Source organism: Amblyomma americanum, chromosome 3, assembly GCF_052857255.1.
Source record: "Amblyomma americanum isolate KBUSLIRL-KWMA chromosome 3, ASM5285725v1, whole genome shotgun sequence".
Lineage (NCBI taxonomy): Eukaryota > Metazoa > Arthropoda > Arachnida > Ixodida > Ixodidae > Amblyomma > Amblyomma americanum.
Window position 1 is genome coordinate 106,372,631 of NC_135499.1, and position 25,949 is coordinate 106,398,579.

At 46.1% G+C, this 25,949-nt stretch overlaps 1 protein-coding gene across 13 annotated transcripts in view; it reads left to right on the forward strand.

Moving 5' to 3' along the window:
* Window positions 1-23,919, forward strand: part of fray (oxidative stress responsive kinase frayed) — a 156,516-nt gene extending 132,597 nt beyond the window's left edge. For 7 of the 13 annotated variants that reach the window (XM_077657676.1, XM_077657674.1, XM_077657678.1 and 4 more), the window contains exons 2-18: window positions 7,225-7,469; window positions 10,576-10,688; window positions 11,518-11,626; window positions 12,303-12,444; window positions 13,263-13,318; window positions 14,317-14,426; window positions 14,907-15,008; window positions 15,777-15,910; window positions 16,859-16,907; window positions 17,403-17,468; window positions 17,641-17,751; window positions 19,748-19,918; window positions 21,732-21,868; window positions 22,339-22,391; window positions 22,672-22,740; window positions 22,833-22,894; window positions 23,101-23,919. In XM_077657676.1, the coding sequence (XP_077513802.1) occupies window positions 7,225-7,469; window positions 10,576-10,688; window positions 11,518-11,626; window positions 12,303-12,444; window positions 13,263-13,318; window positions 14,317-14,426; window positions 14,907-15,008; window positions 15,777-15,910; window positions 16,859-16,907; window positions 17,403-17,468; window positions 17,641-17,751; window positions 19,748-19,918; window positions 21,732-21,868; window positions 22,339-22,391; window positions 22,672-22,740; window positions 22,833-22,894; window positions 23,101-23,184 (1,813 nt within the window). In that variant the 3' untranslated portion in view covers window positions 23,185-23,919. Of the gene's footprint in view, window positions 1-7,053; window positions 7,160-7,224; window positions 7,470-10,575; window positions 10,689-11,517; window positions 11,627-12,302; window positions 12,445-13,262; window positions 13,319-14,316; window positions 14,427-14,906; window positions 15,009-15,776; window positions 15,911-16,858; window positions 16,908-17,402; window positions 17,469-17,640; window positions 17,752-19,747; window positions 19,919-21,731; window positions 21,869-22,338; window positions 22,392-22,671; window positions 22,741-22,832; window positions 22,895-23,100 lie in introns of those variants that run through there. The other 6 variants (XM_077657681.1, XM_077657683.1, XM_077657680.1 and 3 more) reach the window with 2 other exon arrangements.
* The last annotated feature ends 2,030 nt before the right edge of the window (window positions 23,920-25,949 follow it).

The following is a 25,949-nucleotide window of genomic DNA, read 5'->3' on the forward strand; positions in this document are numbered from 1 at the left end:
TCCAAGTCGTCGATATACCTGGAAAGGAGTCCGGCTGGGCCTCTGGCTATGGTGCGGTGTCCACTGTAGGAGATCCTTTAACAATGGCATGCCGACGTATCTAGCAAACACGGAAGGGTTGAAGCGGGTTGCACCGGCGACGCTGATCAGTGCGTGAGCAATGGCGCTTGTATACGGCCCTGTCAACTTCCGAACGTGAGCAGTGCTGTCCGCGCCGCATCACGTGCTCATTGAAAGGCTGTCCTCACCAAACCGCCGCCTGTGCACGAGTGAATCGCGCCTTATGGAATCGTGAGGGGATCGTTTGGAAGGGCCGTGCATCGTCACCGTGTTCTCGATATATGCCAGAGGATACAGCAGCCCACATCCAGCATTTTCATTCCAAGCGCTGAAATGTAGTTTTGTGCCGTCGCTGGAATGGTGCGGGTAGGGGAAAGAAGAGTTTAAAATCTCGGGTAACAGTAGCAGACGAAGAGCACAATTCCGAGGCGCTAAATTACGACAAAAGCAGCCTGGTTGACGGATGGATGTGCGGAGGAGTACGGGGCCTCCGCTTCGCCTTGGCACAGCGCGCCTACATTCGCGAGAGGTACGCCGTCGACGACGCTTAGCGCGCTAGCATCGAGCGCGTGGGAGACCCCAGTCGTCCTAGAGGCACAGCCCAGCGAAAGACGGCCCGTAGGGGCCTCCTCCTAATGAGCTCGCCCGGTTAAGAGCGCCGCGAAAGGCACACGAACGTCGTCTGTTAGAAAGATCGCCGGAGTGTGCAATTCCTCGTGCCGCAGGCCTCTGCAGATCTACCGGCGCTGCAACCGGCACTTGAGAAGCATAGCTCACTTGCGATGTCCACAGCTTCGGGAAGCCGTCCTAGAGGTATTCGAGCCCAGGACCTCCGGCATACGAGGCGCACGCTTTGTTCCATTAGAGCGTCTCTGAGGTTAAAAGGGCTGTGAAGGGGGCTCTAGTAAAGTTGCGGCATGCCTGGGATATTGAAGCACGCCACTTCACGAATACTGTCCAGCAAGGATTTTTTAAATGCGCTTTGTAGAAGCTGAGTTATCTGTAGTTAAAATTTGAATTTCAGCGTCTTCGCGCCTTTCCCTCTTCTCTCGTCACTTTTTACACGCTGGAAGCTAAGGTAGGCGCTCCTTCGCCGACCCCCTTCTGGGAGCGGAGCTACTACACCCGCCGGAGATAAGCGGCTTATTGGCCGCGACCATGGTAGCTGTCTGACGTCTGAAAGAATCTAACCAATGGCCACCTCTCACCTTGTCTACGCAGGAGCGGGGGACGGAGGAGGGTGCGAGCATGAAGAATTCGCTGGGAAGGGCTCGCCAACTTTGACGCGCGATTGTGGGTCGTCTGTTGCGTGTAGAAGAGTATTATTTGGCTCTGGTTTTCATGGCAACACAGTGCAGTGATTAATTGAGTTAATGTGCTCTCCTCTAAAGGCATCTCAGAGCCCCTTTAAGAAAGGTTGCTGCAATTTGTTACGTCTCTCAAGGCGGGCTTAAGTTGTTCGACTGCGGAGCGAAGCACCGACCAGTTGGCGCAGTGGTTTGGGCGCGCTGGGTCAGATTTTAGGTGATACCTGTTTCCAAGCGCTCCAACCTTGAAAGGGCAGAGAAATGACTGGGGAACGTCTGCACCCTTTGGAAAATCCGATCCGTTTCTGGCGGCATTGGGATTCGAACGAGGGGGAACTACCTTCGCAGCGATGGCAGAGGCAATATGCCCCCTACCTTGCCCTCCTCACAGCTTGACACATATAAAGGGAGTGTCTCGCTAGACGAACGAAGTACGAAGTACGAAGAACGAAGTATTCATGCTTAGAGGGCAACCGCACCACTTTTTGAAAATTCCGTGCTATTCAAGGATTCAAAATTTATATAGGTTGCAGGTAAATCATGCCGCGTGTTTCTGCGGCAGCATTTAAAATAGGGACGTGATCGACAATTAAATTTTAGGCTTCTCCTCATAGCACCTGAGGAGTGCGGAGAAGATCGATGTGACGTCACGGAAGGTAAGATTCAAATTTCCGCAGCCGCCAACCACACCCTGCCATGCCTAGTTGGATGCTGCCAAACAACGCTAGGAGGTATTTGCCTTCGGTGGTGTTGTTTTTTTTTTCCCCCTTGAAAGCAAGCGTTTATGCGTTGAAAATGTACTGGTACCTTCGATGACGTCATGATGCGCCTACCCACTTGGACCTGTGCGCTGCGAAGCTTGAAGGCCGTCTCGATTTCAATAGACGATACGTCACCACTTCAGATGCTCGCCTGAAAGGACTTCGCATGCTTTACCTGCAAGTTTCACACATTCGGCTCCTTTAAGCCGAATGTGTGACGCCTCAGACTTGGCGCTTCACATCCCATTGGGAACTAGACTCGCTGCTCTTTCAATAAGCGTCACAGCTGTAACCAGCTCTCAGTTATTGGAAGTGCGAAACGTCTTGATAAAGAATAAATAAAAAGAAGAGTTTCTTAAGCACTGATGGCACGAATACCGGTTTTCGAAGGCTCTGCGCAACACAGCGAGTTGTATATGTTTCATGCGCAAAGTATTTAAGTTAATCCGCGACTCGGTCAAATCAGCGTGCAGTTATTTATTTTATCTATTATTTATTATGGTACTACAAATCACTCGTAGGCATTGCTGTGAGGGGGAGGGGGGGGGGGGTGTCACAGAAATGAAAAACGCGAACAGTGGTTAAATGAGCAAAATATCATTGCAACTAAAGCATAAAAACACGAGAACGAGATTCATACAGTAAAACAAATAATAATAATAATAATAATAATAATAATAATAATAATAATAATAATAATTGGTTTTAGGGGAAAGGAAATGGCGCAGTATCTTTCTCATATATCGGCGGAAGAAAGAGGTGCCGTAGTGGAGGACTCCGGAACAAACAGTAGAGAATCAAGTTTCGAGACAAGCAAAGAAATTTGTTACACAGGGAAGGAGCAAAATAAGAATAAAATGTATAATGCACTATAAAGTCACAGCCTATGACTATGCGTTATCGCAAAGGTATCGCCTTAACGCATCCCCAAATTGCTCATCACTTGTGCAAACCACGGCCTGTGGCAGTTTGTTCCATTCGTTAATGCTGCGAGGAAAGAAAGACGACTTTTCACATCGGCAAAACGCATACGGTCAACGCTCAAGGCGGCAAGAGTTATAGTTGCGCACAATTGGGGCCAAGGCGATGCTCAAGCGGTTCAAGGCACTGCACAAGTGTACGCGCGAAGCCGCTCTCCAAGCAGAGCGTGCGCGAGCACTGCGGGCAGCTGAAGTTTTCGCTCTGAAGGAAAGACTCGCGCAGTTCATCGTTTCAACACACGACGCACTGCGACAGCCTTTACAAAGCCACGAAGTTTTGTTCTGTTTCCTGTTTTTGTGAGTGCTTTCCGGGGCGACGAACGTTTTATCATTTTTTTTTCTTTTCTGTGTGTTCGCACGACGTGGCTATACAGTTCATCACCTACTATTTTTTTTAATTGGTTTTTTTTGGGGAAAGGAAATGGCGCAGTATCTGTCTCATATATCGTTGGACACCTGAACCGCGCCGTAAGGGAAGGGATAAAGGAGCGAGTGAAAGAAGAAAGAAAGATGGAGGTGCCGTAGTAGAGGGCTCCGGAATAATTTCGACCACCTGGGGATCTTTAACGTGCACTGACATCGCACAGCACACGGGCGCCTTAGCGTTTTTCCTCCATAAAAACGCAGCCGCCGCGGTCGGGTTCGATCCCGGGAACTCCGGATCAGTAGTCGAGCGCCCTAGCCACTGAGCCACCGCGGCGGGGCACCAACCACCCAACTAGTCCAAAAATTTCTCGCCTGGAGAAAGGAAGTGGTCGCCCCCCCCCCCCCCTCCCATTTTTTTTTTATTTCCAAAATCCGAATGTTCTTGAAGACGCACGCGTGTCCACCATCTTCCGAATCAAACCGTGCTGCCAAAACTACTCCTGATTGCGCATATTGTTGTTTGCGTCTCGAAGTTTATCTCTTCTGCGGCCAAAAGTTTGCCCCGTAAAGAGTTTGCTTCTGAGTTCTTCGGCCGACTGTACTTGCCCGCTAGCTTATACCGCCACGTGCGTGACAGTGCAACAAACCTCTTCACAACCTTTGGTTGCCTTCGGCAGGAAAACGGTTAACTCGGCGGTGCAACAGGGCGTAACGTGATCGTTCTGGAACGCTGTGAAACCACGCGGCCGGGCCGTCAGGCTCAGTCGTCGAACTTCGCTTGCCGTTACTTTTCAGTTGTCACAGCGCGCGGGTTGATGATGCCGGAGAGCAAACCTATCCGTCTTTTATTTAACACTTTCTTTCTGCATTTTAGATAGACCGTCCGACTTCGCCAGTCTGCTCTTCCTCATCACAAAGCGCAGGCAGCCGTGGCATTTCAGCCGTAGCGATCTGACTCGCTTTACTCGGCGAGTTGTACTGGCCGAAGGAGTCGGTGGCTCGGAGAAATCTATCCAGAGCACTTTTCTGTTAAAGGGCAGAGAAGCAGACAAAATGTATATACGATATGACGGGTTAAGTGCGCTTCCATTCCCGCAAGTCCAGCTTTGTCGGGCAAAAATTTTGAAAATGGGAAAATTGTTAGGCACGCTTGTGAAGGTATTGAACGTAATGGTCCATTATTCTGATATGTAGCAAAATCTTTCTTTTAAAGTGTTTCCAGCGATCGGATTGAACAGTTAGGACTGCCATAGAAAACCAATGGGGGACGCTTTTGACGATATCAAAAACGTGATCAGAAAAAGAATACAAGACTGCCGTCGGACAATCTGTGGATATATTGATTCTTATAGTGAAATCTTACATTATATGAAAAAATCGCGTTCATAAACGGTTTCTCGCTCAAGAATGCTTTTGTACAGAATTGCTGGGAATGGATTTCGAGAGAAAGCAGGGTACGTGATGATGATGTTGAAGAGAGAGAGAGAGAGAGAGAGAGAGGGGAGGGGGGGGGGGGGAGCCTTGCTAACTGCCTAACGAATGGCACCTGAACCACGCCATGAGGGAACCGGTGAATGAGGAGCTGACAGAAGGCGGAGACGGGTCACCGTGGTGGCATTAATTTCAAAAACCTCTAGTTCTTTAACGTCCACTGACTTTTGCCAGAGCGCACGAGCGCTGGAGTGAAGGGCTTTCGACCCGACCATCATGGACCTAACTTTGACATGAAATAGCGGGGTCCTGACCGCAACGCTACCAAATCGAATACAACGTTCGCGAAAGTCCGAGGGAGAAAAAGGTTACACCGGGCACTTGTCGAAACCGCCATGTCTGAGTTTATAAATCTACCGACTAATGTGGGACGATAAAATAAAGATAACGTTAAAAGCTGCAGCCTGATCTAGTATTTATAATGGTGCAGAATCGCATACCTGCCGCCATTGCCTCAAAATAAGACAATTCCATACTCTTTCGGTTAAGAACGTTCCGCAGCATTTCTGGCGATAATAACTCGAATTTTTGCCTTACTCGGCGGAGAACTCGCATCTACATCGCATCGGGTTAGCCGCAGGGCACGGTGTGTTTCGCAAGGCAAGCTATGCGAAGCGACGTCCTCGACTGATGTACTGCGTCTTAGCGCTGTGTCCTCACGAATTACGCATTTAAATTTTTCGTTGGGATCAGTGCATCCGTGACTGTGCAGCATATCAAAGCACGGTCAGCCTCCTAACAAACTGTGCAAGGACGTCGCGGTTACATAGGTGGACATGAACTTGCGGTTTTGCGATCTTTACATTTTTAACACTAGAGTCCAGAAAGGCGCTTTTTGTACACGCCGCCCACGGTGGCTTAGAGGCCGCGGCGTACGTTCGACTGTGTGTGCCCAAGGTCGCGCTATCGAATCCTGGTCGCTGCGGCTGCGTTCCGACGAAGGCTCGTGCTGTGCGATGTCGACGCATCCAAGTGGTTGAAAAAAGTCACCCAGACAAGCACATGTACTGTGGGCCAAAAATCTAACGGGTCTACCCCACCAGAGACATGTAGTAGACAAGACCTGGTTAAGATATATCCTGAAGTGATATTATTTACGGGGCCAAAATAATTGTCTTCATTAAATCGCTATCGTAAACAAATTTCTTTATTAAACCTGCAGCTTTATACAATGAGAGTCACGTGTGCGAGATAAAGCTGGCTTGATTTCAGTAAAATGGCGCAATTTTGTCCCACAAGAGGACGTTTGCAGGACATTTGCGAAATTTATTTTCCTTGAGTCGTTCAGCAGCATACAAACTGAGGACATTCTTTTGAAGACGTTTGCTCATGGTGCGCTCAAAATGAACTGAGGACGTCAAGTTCGGAATGAGGATGTTTGAACCTTTTAAGGATATCCTCAGACGATTTGGTGTTGTCTGGATATCTTATTTGGCGCTCTGAAGGTTGCTTAAAACGTTACAAGCAGTATCCAACACCACCGCTGCCCCACAGCGCTAATAACGATAGAGCGGCGACTGAAAGCGAAATTGCATTCAAATAACAATTATTAGTCGGCAGTGAACTACCATAGCACTGGGTACGTACGACTCATCAGCCACTGTCAGAGGAAAATATCTGCAGTCGTGTCGCTGCAAAAACATTTCTATTAAACGGCACGCGCACTACGAGAACGGCAAAATTAACATTCGGCGCCCGAAGCGAGTCTCACAAGCAGACTGTGGTCCCCGGAAGCCTGTGCGACAGGAAAATAAATAAAAGAATGAACAAAGGAACGGTTGAACAACCCTGAAAAGCTGTTTTCAAGTAGTGAGCTTTCAGTTTCGTTATCGACAACGTTTTTCTTGCAAGCGCATCGCCCTCCGTTTGTTGCCTTCGGTGTGGGTAGAAAAAGATAAAATTATAAAGAAAAAGAACCGTTGGAATGCTGTTGTAAGCAACGGTTGATAAAGAGCACGCTAGTGTCGACTCTCGGCAGACGTGCGGAGAGCATTCACACATTTCGATAAAAAAGAATAGAAAGGAAGCCGTCCAGGCGGATCATGTGCATTCTAGAACGATAGAACGAAATCGCTGCAGTCACTTCAATGCTCTTAACGATACCTGTTCACAATGGCTCGCTGTTGAATAAATATTAGATCAGCAGGAAGCCACAACCCCTCCCCTTAGTGGTTTTACCGTTCTCCTAGCCACTGTTAGTTTAACATCTCCACAAGGGTGGAATACGGCACTGACTGATTTTTGCTTGCTTTTTCGCAGGAAGGGGTCGTCCCGAGTGGCTGAAAAAGCCGGCATCCCGATTCAAGGCTCCCCCGGAGTGTACCGGCGCCGGGAGTCGGCCGCCATCGCCCTCTCGAATAACCATGTTCAGCGAGTTCGAGATCAGGCCGCTAGGCGGGGAAGCATCGTTCCTGATCTTCTTGCTGTCAAAATGGCGGAGGCGGGCTGTACGTCGAGTTCGTGGCCCAACTTAAAGGAGAATTACGAGCTTGGTGAAGTCATCGGTGAGTGTTGGCATTTTGTTAAACGTGTCCGAAAGGTTTGCTTTAGCATTAGCTTGTCGAGCAAGGTCGGACAGCTCGTTATTTCAGCGTTTGTTTATGCCGGAGCGCGGTGCGGTCGCCCTTTCTTCGCTGTAGCCGGCAAACTTGAACGTGCGGGCTGCGCGATGCGGCACGGGTTACTGTTCGTCGGCAACGTCGGCGCTGAGTAACAGTCGGCGTTTCCAGCGCTCTTGCAATCGCTTGGCCGAGAAGTGAGCACCGGCGTCTTCTTGTAGGCATAGACGCGGGCGGCACGGGCATCAGCGCATCCAGCTTCGCCAACCAGTCGTGCAGCCCGTGAGGCTGGCTGCCTTTCCGAAACGCCGGTGGGCCCTCGCTCGTCGTCTGCTTTTATCCACCGGTCAGTGGCTTGCAGTCAGTGATTGTGGCTCAGCTATTCGACAGTTTTGTTAAATTTCGCAACGCTAGCCGGTCCGTAGCGAACTATGCCTTCGCAGACCGGCTCTATCGTTCATACGTGGTCGCATCCTTTCGCTTTTGCCTCGGTTAGCACATTCTCACGGCAGCTCTGCAGCTTCCCCAGCTGTCGCAAAATTCAGAGCGTTCACCACTTAGCCGGAACATAAGACGGGAATTCCGCCCAGTGCTCTTGTGTTCTGGGCTGATAGCGAAGGGGGGGTATTTTTTTCTTCGTCAGGACTTTCGAGTGCGACTCCGTCGAGCCGCGAGAGTCGTGCCGCAGTTTACCTTGACAGAAAATTGTTCACGTTCCGTGCTGAGCTTGCGAAACTGGTCTTTTGTGCGCAGGACCGCTGGCTTTTCGTGCACGCACGCCGCATTGTTTACATAGCGGGGCGCATTTCTGATTCCGTCGGTGTATGTGTTTATTTTGTGCGCAGAATAGTCGCTTCGTCCGGCGTTGCTACATTTTTTTTTTTTTTGCGCTACAATTTCGCTGCTGCGCGGTTTCGCTCGGAAAACGCGAGGCTTCCCTGAAACGAAGCGCTCCTCAGCGGTTTGTTGTACGATTTTATGATGAAATACTTTGATGGGGGAATCGCAATGACTTTACGAAGCCAAGGACAGATTGAATTGAGGTCCAGCGAAACTCCTGTGAGTCATCGAAATTCCGCAGCCTGTGAACAGCCTCGAACAAGCGCAAAGGCCAGACATGATTGATGGATTCTTTCCCTTTTTTGTTCAGATAAGACGGCGCAGATAATAGCCCTCTTTGTTTATCGGTCAGACGTTGGTAAACGCTTATTATCAGCCAATCTGCAAGCAGTGGGTCATTGCCACGGTCCGTTGTTAGTCATTTATCTGCTTTGTCTATGGGTTCTCATTTATGACGCTAGTTCACAAAACGTGCCGCACTGACGCTGGAACACGGAAATTACAACAATTGTGCACCTTGAATCGCGGCACAAAGTTGCTGTACTACACCTGAACATTTTAGTTTTCCTGCGTGTTTGATAGTGCACTAGATTGCTGCAAAACTTAAGTCCAGATTGGTTTTACTTGAAAACAAATGTCTCTTGTGATGCTTATTATGAAATGAATTGTTTCAACTCAAGCCTAATCTTCCTGCAGATACTTATATGTGATAGAGCTTTTGTGTGTCTTTTTCTTTGTTTTTACAGCTTGAGCAGCTGATATATGTATTTGTATGAACACATACTGCTGTTTCATGCATGCACAGTCTAATTTGCGATGCAGTTATATGGCATTGTCTAGTACAGCAACTAGATGCCAAGGCAGGCATACGCAGTATCCGTATTGATTTCTTCTGATGTTTTCCATGGATTGTTCTATGTCAGTATGTTTAGCCGTTTAGCCCATATAGCCAGTGGCAGTAGTCTTACTGGAGATGTAGATGCTACTTTGTTGCACACAGACTGCTTAATGCAAGCATGTACAGTCACGGGCAGAATAATATGGACCACGGTTCTGCATTCAAACTCTTCTGTTGCGTTGAGTGACAGAAATAGAAATGTTTTGTGCCTTTATGTGTGAGGGAAGAAGTAAATATTGCTTCATATGCATCAGATATCTATTACTTTTCTCTAGGTAACGCGTTGGAAGACTGACCGCTGAAGCATAGTCCATGTTATTCTGTCCGCGACTGTATGTGTGCCTCACAAGCTGCAGTGAAAAGCTTGAATTTGACTTCATGTCTGTTAGGTCAGGGCACAAAGAACATTCCCTATTGGGGGAAGGAAAGAGCTTGAAAGTTTAAGAAATGCGTTTTAAGCTGTCTTGTCTCCAATTAGTTCTTAGTTGGCTCTAGCAATGTTTCTGGAAATTGCCTTCTTTTGCCACCTACATGTTGTGACTTGACCTTGCTTGGATTATAGTTGCTGTGCATTGGAAGGTCTGAAGATGCATGCTCATTATCTAGACTAGCCTATTGTGTCTCTCTCATGGCATGCAAAGTGTTTTAAGATGACCAGTTATGCACTAAAGCTGCTTGGAATCCTTAAAGGGACGCTGAGGACAAGTAAAAGTTGGCCTATATTGATGGAGTACCACATTCTAATCACGAACAGACCACTCTGACTGAAAACGGGGCTTTTTATAAGCTAGAAAAGACCAAAAACGAAATACAAATGTTTCCATCACCGGCAGATTTTGCAAGTAAGATATGTGCGTTTACACCAACTTTAAGGGCGGACGATCCCAGAGGGCTACACTACACTGCCATTCATTTCAAAACTGTGACAACCTGTGCTTTTAGGCAGGTATATCACCAGTTCGAATTGACTGGCGGGAAGATTTTAAAATCCAATTTTCTCATCTATAAATGACTTTTGCTGCAGGACAAATCTCAGCATAGCCACAGAGAACCAATTTTTGCTGCAAACACTTATTGGATAGAGTTGTCCTCAGTTTTCCTTGAAATTTGCAGCCTGAATGCCGCAGCGACTTTTGCTGTGTTGTCCGGAATGCCGCGAGTCACTTCTTGTGACCTCTGTAACACCAAAACAAAGTTATGTTCTTCACTTATTGAAAAGGCTTTTTTTCTTTTCTTTGTACACTCATTTCTATTTGTTTGTAGCCTTTTGACAAGATGTGGATTCTTTTTTCTCTCTCTCTACGCGGTCACTAGGTGTTGGTGCAACCGCCACGGTGCACACTGCCTACTGCAAGCCCAGGAAGGAGAAATGTGCCATCAAGCGCATCAACCTGGAGAAATGGAACACGAGCATGGAGGAACTCTTGGTTGGTGCATGGCCATATTTTAATTGCACTCTGTAGTACTTCTCTTATTTTGGAAGCCTGGTGCTGCTTCAAGCTTGGCATGCTGGAAGCCCTTGAGCTGCTTTTGATGAGCACTCATGATGAGAAGGGGCTTTTTTTACGATTCTTAGCATCATTAGCATCTTGAGTTGCCTTGCTTTTGATGCCATGAAACTTCTAGTACTTCGAAAATTTGAACATAGTTTTGAATGCTTAGGAACACAACAGCTTAATGTGTGGGTAGAGCATGGTGTGCATTTGCTGTAATTGCCATTTGTTCTTGTGAGTTTTAATAGGTGTAAATAAGCTGGTTTGATGAATGCCTCAAGTGAGGTGGGTTTTTGAATCGTCGTTAAAGGTACAGGTGCCAGGGACATGAGTGTAAGGTGCCAGCTTGCAGTGAGAGTTGTGCTTGTGTAAGGTTTACAAGAATGATAGTAATCTGAAATGTAGAAATCTGCTCACACATGCTTACATGTAATAAAGAAAAGTTGGAGAAAGTCTTATGTGTTGTAATATGTACTGTGAACTCCTTGCAGACCACTGCATGTTTAGTACTACAGTGGGCTTTCATTATTCTAACAATTGCTTGTCTGACAGGTGATGTGTAAATTGTCTTAAAACCATGAGAGTTACTAGCAAGATTATGGCTGCATATGTGCATTACCTGTATGTTGCTCTCTGTGGCTTTGTGTGTGTGTATGCGTGCGTGTGTGTGCATGCATGTGTATGCAAGAGAGAGAGAGGAGTTGCGTGCCGCATTTTGTTCAAGCCTGCTTACTCTGCTGCTTTTCTTTGTTTTGTCTTGCAGAAGGAGATTCAGGCAATGAGTGCCTGCCACCACGAAAATGTGGTCACCTATTATACTTCCTTTGTGGTGAAGGAAGAACTCTGGCTTGTTATAAAACTCCTGTCTGGTGGTGAGTGCAGGTCTTCATGCTGTACAAAACCGTATTTGCTTTTAGTAAGCAGTAGTGGTCGCTTAACATGACATCAATGCACTGTTGACTGGTCTTAGTCTAGGGACTTGACCATTCTAACAAAAGCTCATGTGCCTCTGCAGAAGGGGTTCTAGGAACCCTTGGGATCCTTGGATATTTTCTTTAGGTTTTGTGAGCACCTCAATGCATGCATACCCCAACCTCGTTTTTCTTTTGAGCCACTTTATTTTGAGACTAATCGTGCTGTAATTGCTTATAGCAAATTGTTTTGTTATGCAGACAGTCATCAGTATTCAATTTGGCCATTTTTCTGAAGAGCTGTGTGTCTGCGTGCATCGGGCAAGAAGGAACGAAAGTCAAAACATGCAGAGTTGCTCTGCACCTTTTAAAAACCATTGAGTTTCCTTGAGGCTAAAAGAACATGGAGAAGCCCTTCTCTGCAATTTTTATTAATGGCATAGATTTATATGTTCGCTGCGTGTGTTTACCCTTAACAGCGACGTCCATTTCATTACATCGCTAATGTGAGGGAACAATGTGCACAATATAAAGGCAGTAAGGTTGCACAGGCAAACACGTTGTACCAAGTCGTTTAAGCTATACGTTTAGTGCTAACAAGTACAGTCAATGCTTTTTCTGTTTCCCTTTCTTGCAGGTTCTCTCTTGGACATCATCAAGCACAAGATGAAAACGGAGGACTGCAAGCATGGTGTCTTTGATGAAGCCACCATTGCAACGGTCCTTAAGGAGGTGCTCAAGGGCCTTGAGTACTTTCACAACAACGGCCAAATCCACAGGTGAGTTGTGCATGGTATTGCTGTTCTGGTTGCTTCCTACAAGCTGTTGTTTGTCTTGGCAGCTGCTTGTTCTTTTCCGGCTATAAGTATTCACTTGCATTACTTGTTCAATCAACCCGTTCATTAGTTGTTATTTTTCCTGCTTTTTTTTTCTTCCTTTGGTTTTTTTTTAACTTTGAGCTACTGGTATGTTGGAGTGTTCCGAGATATTATAAATCATTCCAGAGCAACCGCTTTGAAAAATTGTTGGTATGCTACTAGCGGTAATGTGTTATCAAGTGCTTGTTTATTTATCTATAGTCGTATACAACTCAAGAACGAAGCAGCTTTTCCCGTTCAAAAGACCCCTTTCCAACCAATGGTGTTGGCAGGTTGTTATGGTCCTGCTAGCGTGAGAATGCAGGGAGGGAACTATCCTCGACTATGGAAGGAGGGGACGATCCCCTTTCATCTACCACTGCCTGCATTGTCATGCCAGCAGGGTCATGAGAATCGGTTGATGCCATTGGCTGGAAGGGGCCCTTTGACGGGGAAAAACCACTTCGTTCTAGAGTTGTGTCCGACTATAGTTAACAAGAATTCTTGCATGGTACTACTGCACACCTTTTTCCATGCCATGTGTCTGCTATGATGGCATGCTTTTTCAGAAATCAGTAAAATTTTTATTTAGAAATGTAGACTAATTTTTATAGCTGGCAAACTTTGCACTCTGGTTGCCTTGTAATATAAGAGAGAAATATAGTGCTTCAGCCTTGGTTCATACTCTTCTAAGTAAAGAGGAATAAAAAATTCACATGTGATTATGAACTCTCCTGCAGAGACATCAAAGCTGGAAACATTCTGCTTGGTGAAGATGGTGCTGTCCAAATTGCAGGTAGGTCTGACACTGATCTGATTGTAACTGCAAGTTTGTTTTGATTGCTGTTCACCGGCAAACGTGATGCTTGTATTGGAAATACCACGCGTTGGTTTTCGCAGGCCACAGAGCAATACAGTATGTGTAGGGATGTTTACCATGTGTCTCAAAAGTAATGTATTATTGAGATTTAGTAGCGCTTATCTTGCAGACAGAGTCAAATGAGCAAGAAAAAGAATTTAAAAGAAAGTTGCCTTGCCCCGCCCTTGGCTGGACGATTAGTGCACTAGCCACTTGATGCAAGAAACTTGAGATCTGGTCTTGGCCAGGCGGTCTCATTTCTAGGACTGAGAAATAGGAGCCACACATAACACTGATACCTTGAGCAGTGGCAAGATTAGCCTGAGCACACTTGAGGCTTTCGATTGAGTGCATTGCACTCCCATTTCTTATCTGTGCTAGGGACAGCTAGAAAAGGCTTCCTTTCGGTGAATCTGTGTGCGCAGCCCTATCCGTTTAGTTTTTGTCTCTGCGACTTGTGACCGCAACAGCAGATGCTCATGTTTTTGAGGTGTTCATGATGAAAACGTTCAGTGTTTATCTTAGTGATCATAGATGCTGAAATAAATTTCATTGCCTAAGGAATTGCTGTCCTTCATTACAAAATTTTCCAGCCAGCGTATGTGGTTGTTATCTTGCATTTGTGTTATAGTATTTAATGCAAGCAACCTTGTAACTGGGATATAAGATATGTTGCCTTTCCATGAGTATATGGTTGTGACGCGTTGCTTTCCACAACTGTTGTTCTTTCAAAAAGAATCCTCGTACACATTTAGTTAAAATATTGTTATTTTGTTCAAAGCTGTGGGTGTAAATGTTTGAAACCTTGGCAGAACTTGACCTCTCTCTTTTCTGCCCTATCATGCTTACTGTCTAGTTTCTCAGTTTTGCTTTCTTCTTCTTCTTTTTTTTTTTGTTGCTGGTAGTAACCTCTGCTTGACTGACTCACTTTTCAGACTTCGGTGTGAGCTCTTGGCTGGCAACTGGTGGTGACTTGTCAAGGCAGAAGTCGAGGCACACTTTTGTGGGCACGCCATGCTGGATGGCTCCTGAAGTCATGGAGCAGGTAAGCAGGAGACGTGAACTTCACGGTGAACTCAGTATGTTTACCTTTAGAGCTCTGGTTGTTAAATTTGCACCGGGGAATGGTTTAGGTGCAGTCACATCAGTGATGTGTGCAGGAGAAAATTGGAATGTTACAATTGAGCTATGGGTCACTGTAGCCACGACTTGAAATGCAAAGTGGCTAAACACCTTTGCCTAATGTAAGATGGCATAGAGTTTCATCCTTTTGATGCGTTTGATGATTACATGTATTAATGGTGACAGAGTGGACTGAAATATTTTCACTCCTTAACTTTTGAAGTTGTCCGTGGAATTTTAATGTGCAGTTCAATGAGTAGGCAGTCATAGCTAGTCACTGAAGGAAGGGGATGTTCGGAGTGACTGGTCCATTCATAATTGTCTGCGCTTTTTGTGGCTCATTTCATGGGAGACATTTATTTGACCCGTTGGTGTCGTGCTTTCACGATTGCTCCCTCTGCAGGTTACAGGGTACGACTTCAAGGCTGACATTTGGAGCTTTGGGATCACTGCAATTGAGCTGGTGACAGGCACAGCTCCCTATCACAAGTATCCTCCCATGAAGGCAAGTACAAGAGGCGGCTTCTCAGTCACTTTCTTATTGCGAGAAGTAGGCAAGCACAGGAAGAAATGCTTGCTTAGTATTTTCAGTCTTTTTTATTTTCCCTTTGGGCCTGCAAGAATCAAGGTTGCTAGAAAAAGAGTATGCATTTTTTTGAATCTGAAGCTGTGCTGCAGTTCTGAAAGTTACACTGAGGAGGACTCCAGTTTTTGTTCTTAGTAAAAATAGATTGCACGGCTCATTGTGGGCTGTGCTGATATTTGCTGACAGCAATAGATGCATTTAGTGCCGAGTTAATTGGTATTAAAATGTAACTTTCTTTTTTTTCCGCGATACTCGGTTTATATTTGCGACATGAAGGCCAAAAACAGCTCTGGGACCACTGTTTGGAAGTGAATGGCACTGTGTCCAAGCATCTGAGATTAGCTTACAAAAATTGGTCCTGGCATTATCGCAGGTTGCTTGTAAAAATGGCCGGGGGCGACGAAACCTGCACTTAATTTTATTGGTCTTTTCTAGCTTATAAAAACTTTGTTTTAGTGAAAGTAGCATATTTGCCATAGGAATGCAGTAATCTAATGGTGCAGGCCAAACTTAGTTTGTCCTTGGTGTCTCAGAAAACAAAGCTTGCAGAGAACTGTTAGTGCAGTCCAAAGGCTGGGATTCTGGAGTTGTAGAAACCCTCTTGGTGGTGCAGGAACACATCACACTCGCTCTTAATGGGGCAATGAGGTAAACTGACTTTCTTTCACTTCTTCGACAACCATGCAGGTGCTGATGCTGACACTCCAGAATGACCCGCCCACACTCGAGATGGTTGGTGAGGACAAAGACCAGTACAAGAACTACGGCAAGTCCATCCGCAAGATGATCACAGAGTGCCTGCAGAAAGACCCCACAAAGAGGTGCGTCACAGCGGTTTGCAGTGGTTTGCTGTCTTGCCCTTGGCATGCAACTTCTCTTATTGGAGCACCAAACTGAGCAGTTTGAATCTCTTGCAAAAAGCCTTAACATCAAAGCTTTGGCGTACTGCTTTACGCATGGAGCCGTCTACCGCTCTGACACTACTATCCTCTCGTTGGCAGCCCTGCTTCTTTCAGTGTTTCTTGCTTCAAACCTCTGTCTGTAATTGATCTGCAGTGCAATGTTGCTTTCTTAGACTTTTCTAGTGCCTCTGGGAAGCATAGCAAGTCAACCTGATTTTCTGAGGGTGGGCAGGTACAACTGGATCAGCTGCCCATTGGCTTTGCTGCTGGTCCAGGGCAGGTGGTTGAGTGCACTATTGAAAGCAGCACTGGTGAATTGGCAGTCAGTGTTTCAAAACTATTCCCATTGCATCCTCATCGGTGTAGAAACAGTTCTTATGCAAGGTTGTTCACTGGGCATCCTCGTACCTTTGTTGTTGGTTGTTTAGTACCAGCCTACACACCCCTGCAATTAATAAGGGCTGTATGCATTGAGTGGTGATTAAAAGCATACCTTTGGAGCTCTTGTTATGTTGCTATGAGTTCCTTATGGGTTAAAAAATGAAACAGCTGAGTAAGTTGCTCCAGGCAAAATATTTTTCAATTTACCCACGTATTTTGTTGTATACTCATGGTCTGACCTGATCTACTGAACAGTGCTTGTTCTTGCTTGAAGCTGTAATAACCCTAAGTAAAGGCTGCATTTCGCCTTTTTAGTGCAAAGAACTTGTAGTTTATACATGTTTTAATGCTTTTGCCACGGATCATAGTCTGAGCATGTTTCTGCTATCACCTTGACCTTATGGAAATTGCTTTTTGTTTTAATGCAACAGGCATGCTTCATTTAGCTGGAAGCACTCACTCATGCTTTTCATTTTCCACCTGCAGGCCCACTGCAACAGAATTATTGAAACACCAGTTCTTCAAGAAAGCAAAGGTATGCATTATTGTCACCAGCATTATCTTTAGCATAGAGCAAAATAAAAGACAAGTTTTTTTATGCTGAAGCTGCACAGTTTTCACTATTTCAATGTTCTCACCTGTGCCAACATGCTCAGCATCGAATAATCTGCTTTGTAGCGTGCATGCGCACAGTTGTAAAATTGGAAATAGCTCATTAGTTTTATTCGGCCTTTTTTTGCATCTTTTGCTCATTGTCTGGAAATGTGTGAAATCTTGGCATGGGATTCTGAGAAAAAGAAGCCGGAGTGAGCAACTCCATCGCTCACAAAGCTTGTTCCGAGTAAGATAGTTCGTGGTAAGATTGGCGTATATGAGGTGCCCCTCACCGAGAGATTTGGAACGTTGTTGATTCAAAACTAGGCACTGTGGCTCAGGAGCAAACCTAGCGGACTATGTATTTGTAACAAAGGCTGTACTTGCAGCATGTGTTGACATTCAGTGTCGTTCTTTTCTGCGCAACATTTTTCAGGACAAGAAGTACCTGATGCAGACACTGTTGACATGTGCTCCCACAATAGAGGCTCGAGCTCAGAAGGTGAGCTGCCTGGTCACGACTTCACAACCTTCCCATCCTTAATTTTTCTGACAGAACTGGTCTCCTGTCATGTCGCCTTGTGTATGCTGTGGATTTTGCATGGTTTGAGTGCAGGCAGTTATGCCCATGTGTATATAAATATATATATATATCTCTTGGATGGAATTTGCAGCTTAAAAATAGCAGGCGGGTCCCCGGCACAAGTGGTCGTCTGCACCGGACAGAGACTGGCGACTGGGTCTGGTCAGATGGAGAGGATGATGAAGACTCGCCGGATGAGAGGGTGTGTTTTGAGAAAGTTGCTGCTTTCAAATACAACCTTTGTCCGTAAAGTTCCGAGATTGAGTCCATTAAAAAAATGGATTTAACATTAAAATCATTTGTGCAGCACCCCTTCGAAATATTCTTCATTGCAGTCTATACACAGCTTCCAGCGCTTCTTGAGGTCTTGGAAACAGTTGGAAAATGCTTCTTTTAGCAGGGCTGTCAGCTCCTTTGTCGTGGCGTCTTGAATGGCCTCCACGCTCCCCTTCCAGCCACCTTTTAGGGCTCTCTTCATGTGAGGAAACAGGAAAAAATCGTATAAGGAGGGGTCAGGCGAGTATGGCGGATGGGGAAGTACAGTAATGCTGTTCTTGGTGAGAAATTTTGTCACGCTGAGAGCAGTGTGCGGCCTTGCGTTATCGTGGAGAAGGCTCCATTGTCCCGATGCCCATAAGTCAGGGCGACGGCGTAGCAGTGCATCACGCATGTGTTGGAGCACGTAGATATAAAACTCCTGATTCACAGTCTGCCCTTGTGGGACGAACTTGTGGTGTATGACACCTCTGGCATTGGAAAAAACTATCAGCATCATCTTTGTTTTGGTCTTCTATCGCCGCACCTTTCTCGACGCCTGAGAGCTTGTGGACCGTCATTCGGCGCTCTGCCTCGTTGTTTGAGGATCGTATTGAAAACACCATGTTTAGACTTCAGCATGATGGTGTCGACGAATGCAGCATCCTTTTCTGCCTCGGAGAGCAAATCAGCGCTCACTGATGCCCACGTGCCCTTCTGGTTCTGTGTGAGGGAGTGGGGCACAAGTCTGGCATTCAGCTTTCGTTTCCCCAAGTTCTCACGCAAAATTTGGTGGCATGTTGTCTTGCTAATGTCGAAGCATCTGATAGCATGCGGACTGTAATGTTGCGGTCTTGCTGTACGATTTCCCTCATCCGAGCCACGTTGTTTTCATTCCATGAGGTTGAAGGGTGCTCCTGCCTTGTCGTCTTCCATCGACGTTGTCCCCGAAACGAACCTCTTGTGCCGCTCGAAAACTCGCGCCCGCGATAATGTCTCATTGCTGTATGCATCACGAAGGAGCTCATACGTCTGTGTGGCTGTCTTGCTAAACTTCACACAAAATTTTATGTTTACACGCTGTTCGAGGCGGACGTCCATCTCTCCACATTCACTCACAGTAGAATGCGCAGACGACTAGTGACAACGTATTTTTCTACATGTAGTGCCATCTAGTGGCTGCCATAGCAATTAACATAAATAGCTCAGGCTAGCCCGAAAAGATGGCGCTACACATACGCACCAACATTTGTTTTGGGGATTCACTCCTAGAGAAAAAAATAAATCAGTCTCGAAACTTTACGAACAAAGGTTGTACTATGCAAAATCCAAAAAGCATTTGCCCATAAGTGTGTCTTATGAATTCTGAATTTGTTGCTAGATGAAGTATTCTTGGTCGTGTTGTGCTTGAGTAGTCTTCAGCAGCTGGAGTGAACTGCATGCCAAGCATGTTTTTTGGATACTCTTCTGCTTTTTTTTTTCTTTTGCAAAATACAGTTGAACCTCATTTGAACGAAGTTGAAGGGGCCCAGCGATTACTTCGTTATAGCCGTAGCTTTGTTGTAGCCCGTGTTGGCCGAACTTCCAAGGGGAACCGTCATTCCTTCGTTATATTCATTATTTTGTTACAAACTGTGTCATCATTACAAGGTTTGACTGTATACAAAACTGGTTTTGAGGCTTGCATAGTCTTGTATTATCATGAGCTTGCTTGTAATTGTTCACGACTTAACCTCGTGGATAGATAGATCAAGGTAGGGTTCGTACGAGAGTGCACGTGAGCCCAAACTATGTGTGTTGTAATAGTATGATAAGTGTGGTGCAGTAGTGTAATAATAATGGGCCTGTGTGCCAATACAGCTGTGTCAGATAAACCAGTGCAGCAGAAGGTGTTGCTGGTATGGTGGCACATCAGTGAAATAGGTTCACCTGCTTTTTCGCAGGACTTGGCAGCGAGAGACGAGGCCATCCTGAAAGCGAACCAGTCTACGAGTTCGTCAGACAGTGCTATCGACAACGCCTTGCCCGTTGACCATGAAACCACCACGTCGGGTACCTCCTCTGGCTCCACGTCGGGAGCGGCAGCGCCCAGCAATCTCATCCCCTCCCAACCGGTATGCCACTTGCCATTCTGCTTCTTTGTTCATGCCGTGTGCGTGTCGCTAGGCTCCGCAGTTTGTAGATTATATGTGTTGTGAGCCTTGTCAGGAGTAGAGCTGGCGGAGAAAGGGGCTGAAATTCTAAAAAACCTTTTTTGCCATTGTGTTTTGTGGCCTTACAGGGATGCTACTTGGTTGATGCAGTAAATAAATTGTTGCTGGGTAGATACGAAGAGATGGACGAATCATATCAAAAAGTGCTAACAGTGCCTCGCATAGCACCTGATTTTGTCACGTATCCACCTAGCATACTTGCTCAGATAACGGCACACATTTTTAATTTCCTTTGCAGCACCGCGGTTCTAGCATCGCGGTTGGGGGGCTCATTACATTGAACAAAGCAAGTTTTTTTTTTTTTGCTGTGCAAGTCGATTAGTTTGTGATGTGACCACTTGCAAGTGACCCTGAAGTCCTGTGACAAATGCCCGAGGCACCACTGATTTATCAATTTAACAACTGGTCAGATTTCCCTGTCAGGCAAGCTAAAGAAGGGATAAAAACAGTGAATTTTGGTTGTGTGTTCTTTCTTCGCAGTGATGCACAAAAATATACATGATCAGCACACCGAATTTGCTTGTGCCCAATAAATAAATTTCTAATTAAATTTGTTCTGTCATGGTGATTTATGGTTTTTAGCTGCTGAGCAGTGGCTATAGTGCTGGTAAGTTTAGTTCAGGTCAAGTGAGAATTGCAAAAACAGTGATAGTTTATCTGCTTCATTCGTTATTGTTCCGGCCTTGGAGAAGGCTGCCAGAAGAGTTGCAATGAATTAAAATGACAAAACAGCTGTCATAGAGTGAAACATTGTTGATATGTTTTTAAAAAATTTAGGGAAAAACATATTTATCTCAGGAAAACTTATGATCTAAACCACCCAGTTGTGAAAAACATGACTGTTGAATGAGATACAAAGGCATTTACTAACATTTTCACTTTATAAAAATCTCAGTTAGCATTGGTCTGAGCAACTCCTTTTCTAGTGCTCGCAGAATTCAGTTTGCTTTTGTGTTGTTCTTGGTGAGGAAGAAACTTAGCAACAGATCTGGTCCGGTTAAGGCAGTGGAAAAATTAGCACCTCTTCCTTGTTTATGAACGCTTCACCCCCTTTCACCAGTGCACTGCGGGGAAGCCGCTGCGGTGTTCTTGTGCTGCGTTCTGCAGACCTAGTCTGCTCATAGCCAAGCGCATTCTTGTAGTTACCAGATGCTTCGCCCTCTTGCCAAAGGCACACCGAAGCAGCCACTGCGTTTCTCCTCCATGTCGTATCTGCCGCCATGTTGGTTCAATGGTTATGGTGCTCGGCTGCTGACCCAAAAAACACAGGTTCGGTTCCAGCCGTGGAGGTCTCATTTCAATGGAGGCCAAATGCTTGAGGCCTGTATACCGGGCTATATCAGTGCACGTTAAAGAGCCCCAGGTGGTCAAAATTGTCTCGAGCCTTCCACTATGGCGTCCCTCCTAGCCCGAGTCGCTTTGGGACTTTGGGTAAGCCTCGCAGGAATAGCCCGCTGGTATGTTGTAAACGCGCTGCTTTTTTTTTTTATGCTTCGTCCACAACTTTGAGCGTATGAACTGGGAACATATCAACGTGGTTTTGCAGATTTATTCCTCATGTGCCCTCAACCAAATTCATTAGCCACTGTTCAGATGCTGAAACCTAAGTAATGTGAGGAAGAAATTAAATGGCAGATTATCTACTGGGCATGGGTGAAGTTTGAGAATAGTTAGTTTTGCCACAGTTTTGTGAAAAGAGCATGTGTCTTTACAGCCACCACCAGTGCCTGAACCCACAGCACCGAGTGAAGTGCCTGCGCAGCAGCTTGCTCCCCTTCAACCGGCACCAACGGCAGTGGCAGGAGCACCAGTGTCATCACCAGAAACCATGAACCTTGTCCTCAGGATAAGGTTCGTGTATAACTGCAACATTCTTTCGCTGATCCTGTGCACTTAGGCTTGCATACAGTGGTTGTTGTCAGGCGCTACTGTTTCGAGAAAAGTTCAACGTATGCTAGGCTAGTCAGGCTTGTATATTTATCTAACCTAGACATACAGCCGCCGTCATAAGTTTTTTAAATGTGACTGTGCTGAAGAAATTTCATTTCTTTGCATCCCATGCACGTCCAATGCGAGGCGTACAGTGTAGTTTGCACATTTGGCAGATTTAGGCTGCATGTATTTGTTGCAGGCTGTGTGCAAAGACTGCAGTGAAAGTGAATGTTAAAAGTATTGTTTTCCATAAACTTTTTACTTGGGGTTTATGCCTGTTAAAGACGAGGGGAATTTGGCCACACAATTAATGCTGTTCAGAAAGGGAGGCAAAACCGGTCTTATGAATACTTGTATCGTTTTCTAAATGTTTGCTTCCATCCTTTCAGGAATCAAAGGAAAGAATTGAATGACATTCGGTTTGAGTTCACACGTGACAAAGGTGAGCATTGAAGCAATCAGTGTTGGGCAGTGCTTGGTCACCTGTGCAGAGACCATTGTTTTGGATGCATATGCTTTGTCTGGCTTTTTCATGCTTGGACGCGTAGTTATAAATTTACTCAAAGCACTGCGTGCTCGTCCTTCTTCAAACTTGTCCCGTGCCCTTTATTCCGCTGCAAGATTCAATACGCATGACCAGTTCAAAATTGGTGCTTCTTTTTATTGCTTTGTGCTTAGCTAGTGTGCAGGAATGGTGACGTCTCTTTTGTGACTTCCTTCAGACACTGCCGATGGCATTGCATCGGAGCTTGTTGGTGCTGGCCTGGTAGACGGGAAGGATGTAGTTGTTGGTGAGTAGTAAGCACTTTTGTTTTAAGGCTCAATTTCTTGCAGTTTTAAGAGCTGCATTTGACTCTCCCTCTCTGTTTTCTTGCTCACACAGTGGCTGCAAACCTGCAGAAGTTGATTGACAACCAGACTTTGAGGACGACCACATTTGCATTGGTGAGATGCTTTTTCTTCCAATTGTGCCGGTACTGCATATTGCAAAAAAGGCCGCCGTCCTGTGTGTTTTATTGGCCATTCCGAGACAAAACATGATGAATGAATCAATAAGATAGGCATGCATTTTTTTCACTGGGCATGTTTCATGTACCTTAGTCATATTTCAGGGTGTCTGACTTTATTTGTGTGCTCTTGTTGCATTACAGAAGCAGACGCCTGAGGAGGCTGCCGTGGATGCTCCGGATGACAAAGCGCTCATCGGTTTTGCTCAACTTTCAATCGTAGACTAACCAGAGCAAGCGTTGAAAGTTGGCAGAAACCCCGCGCCCCGAATGCAGGGAAGGAGCAGCAAGAGCCAGCCAGCCAGCAAGCCCACGTACTACCATGCACCGCCTTATATAATTCGTCTTTGCCAGCAAGCGAGCAACGCAAGCAAACCAGGGGGGAGCGGCGGCGGCAGCAGCAGAGAAGTGGAACGGGAGCAGTGTAGCGTCAAATCGCCTCGCTGCTCTCTCTTCCCCTTTTTGTATTTTTGTAAAGTGTAAATTTTTGGTCACGGGACGAGAGACAGGGAGGCTTTGTAGGGGTGCAAAGTGAGATGACCATGGCAGAGCAAGAAGTATGTTGCTGTTGACGTGAGCACGTGTGACTACTGCAAGCAGGCATGTGTGCATGCACACATGCACACACGACGAAGACGACCACGCCACTGCTTCTTTGCTGCCTGCACTTTTTGCAAGAGAGAAAACGTTACCTCCCAGCTCAAGTTTTTTTTTTCCCCGCGTCGTACATAGGCCGTGCCATTCATGCAACTCCCCCCTCTCATTCTCCAGTGCCTCCTCGCCAGTCACTGCTTCCACACTATGGGCTGAGCGAGGCACGTTCGATTATGCAAGTGTGTACCATAGTCTTGGGCATGGGTGCTGCCTGACCCACTTCCAATGTGGAGTCTGGCAGCAGGGGTCAGTTTAATTTATTCAGAGGCAGTCATAGACAACAATAAAGGCAGAATTCAAAGAAAAAAACTGTGCCTATTTGTTCCATTTTTGTTTACCTTGGTTTCAGGACCGATCTTATCTCAGTGGAGCTGCATGACCTATGGTTCAGTCTGCTTAGCTGCAATTCCAGTTAAACAGCCTGTGCGTGATGAAGGTTGTCTCGCAGCAAGCCCCAAGAGTTGTGAGCAACAAAGAGTTCTCGGGGCTACTCCTAATTGCTGGTCCGCACTCGCTTTATGAAGCAGCCATATCGCACAAAATAACTTTTTCCTTTGCAATGGCAGCTGGCACCAGTGCTTCCTGTGTTGTTTAGCAATATCAGCTTTCAGCATTTTTGTCATGCATTCATAATTTTTGTGCCCCCATCATGTCTTGTTCTTAGCAGTGGCCTACAAGTGTGCACACAGCCTGAATTTGAGCACTAAGAGTTGAGCTCGTTTATTGCAAACAACACTGATGTGCAGCATCCAAAAGTTTGCAGCAGGCAGGCTGAATATATATCTGGTAATGCAAATTTGCGCACTGTAGCAAATCTGGTGTTGGTGGCCATTTCTAACTCGAATACATTTAGGTTATCTCAACGAGATCGACATTCTGAGGCAAGTGTTGTCTCTGAATCTGGCATGAGGCTGCCATACAGGGGTGAAAGCTGAAAATTTTAAGAAAATTCGCAGAAAACCATTATTTCGAAGTAAAATACATGGTGAAAATGAGACCACCCTCCGACAACCACACCCTCCAAATGTGACCCATTTAATCCACCCCTGCTTCCATATTTAGGCCTAGCATTTGTCAACAAATTTACTTTATTTGGGGCACAATAACATCTGCTAATTGTGAGATTTTCAAGCATAAATTATCATTTCTGCATCTGTTTCTGTTGCAATCTCTGCTGAGCAGCGACTAATCGAAGCATGCCAATGCAAGCAGCAGTGGAAAGAAGCGTTTCTTGCCGCCCAGGTTTTATATCTGGAGTGAGCCAAAATTTTTTTTACGTATAAAGGGAAGGGACACTTGGTGAGAGTCTTGCAAACTGGACACGAGTGCATCCATGGGATTCTTGCTGGCAGTATCAGCCTTGCATAAGTGCTCAATTTGGCAGTGTGCAACTTTTTCCATTGCATATATATTCATCTGACTTTGAAGCAAGTGAAAATGTTGCGCACACTGCATGCGGCAACTGAGTGGGCTCCGCTGCAGTTCATTTGAGGAACAATAAGTTATGTGGCCTGCTATAAAAAGTGCCGGGCCTTTTGTCGAAAGGGAAGAGCGGGGACTGCAGTCAACCCATGGGTGCCCCACTCCTCTGAAATGATGCGACATTTCTCTCAAAGGTGGTAAAATTCTAGGGTGACCTTGAGGCTGGAGTCTGACACCACACGAACGAGACGACTACTTTCTTTTTTCGCTCCACTGCGTCATGTTTCGCCAAAGTCATCGGTTGCCGCCGCATGACCGGAGGAGCGCTGGAGGTACGGCCCGACGTTATACCACGTGATGCGCGGCGCGCGGAACCCCGCATCGCCAGCTGTGGTCACATGACCGCGTGACTCGCCGTTCGCCTAATAAGGAGACGAAGCAGTAGCTAGAGCATTGTAATTTCGCCACGGAGCAGAGCGCGGCGGGCAGTGCGGTCGCAACGCCTGCGAGAGAACCGTGCGCTATAGGCGAATTATTGTGGGACGGTAAAAAGGAAGAAAAAGTGTCCCTGACCGTGATGCGCTATAGACAGCAGGCCGAGTCGGAGCAGCCTGCAGATGTGGCTCTACGGGCTGCGGTGTTGAAGAGAAAGCAAGGAGCTAGTCGCGCCAAAGCAGCAGCCGAAACAAAGAACGTGAGCAACGACTTGCTAAGCGGCGGTTGCAAGCCAGGTAAAGGCAACAGAGTAATTAAAGCGTACTCCAAATTTTTTTGTATTGTTTCTGTATAACCAGCATTGTTTTCACTTTTTTGCCGCAGAAATCAAAACCCACTGAGGTTTCAATATACTCACTCACGGCCATGTTAAAGGTCGTGTTTGAGTGGTTTGTTCCACTCGACTATAGAAAGCAGGAGAC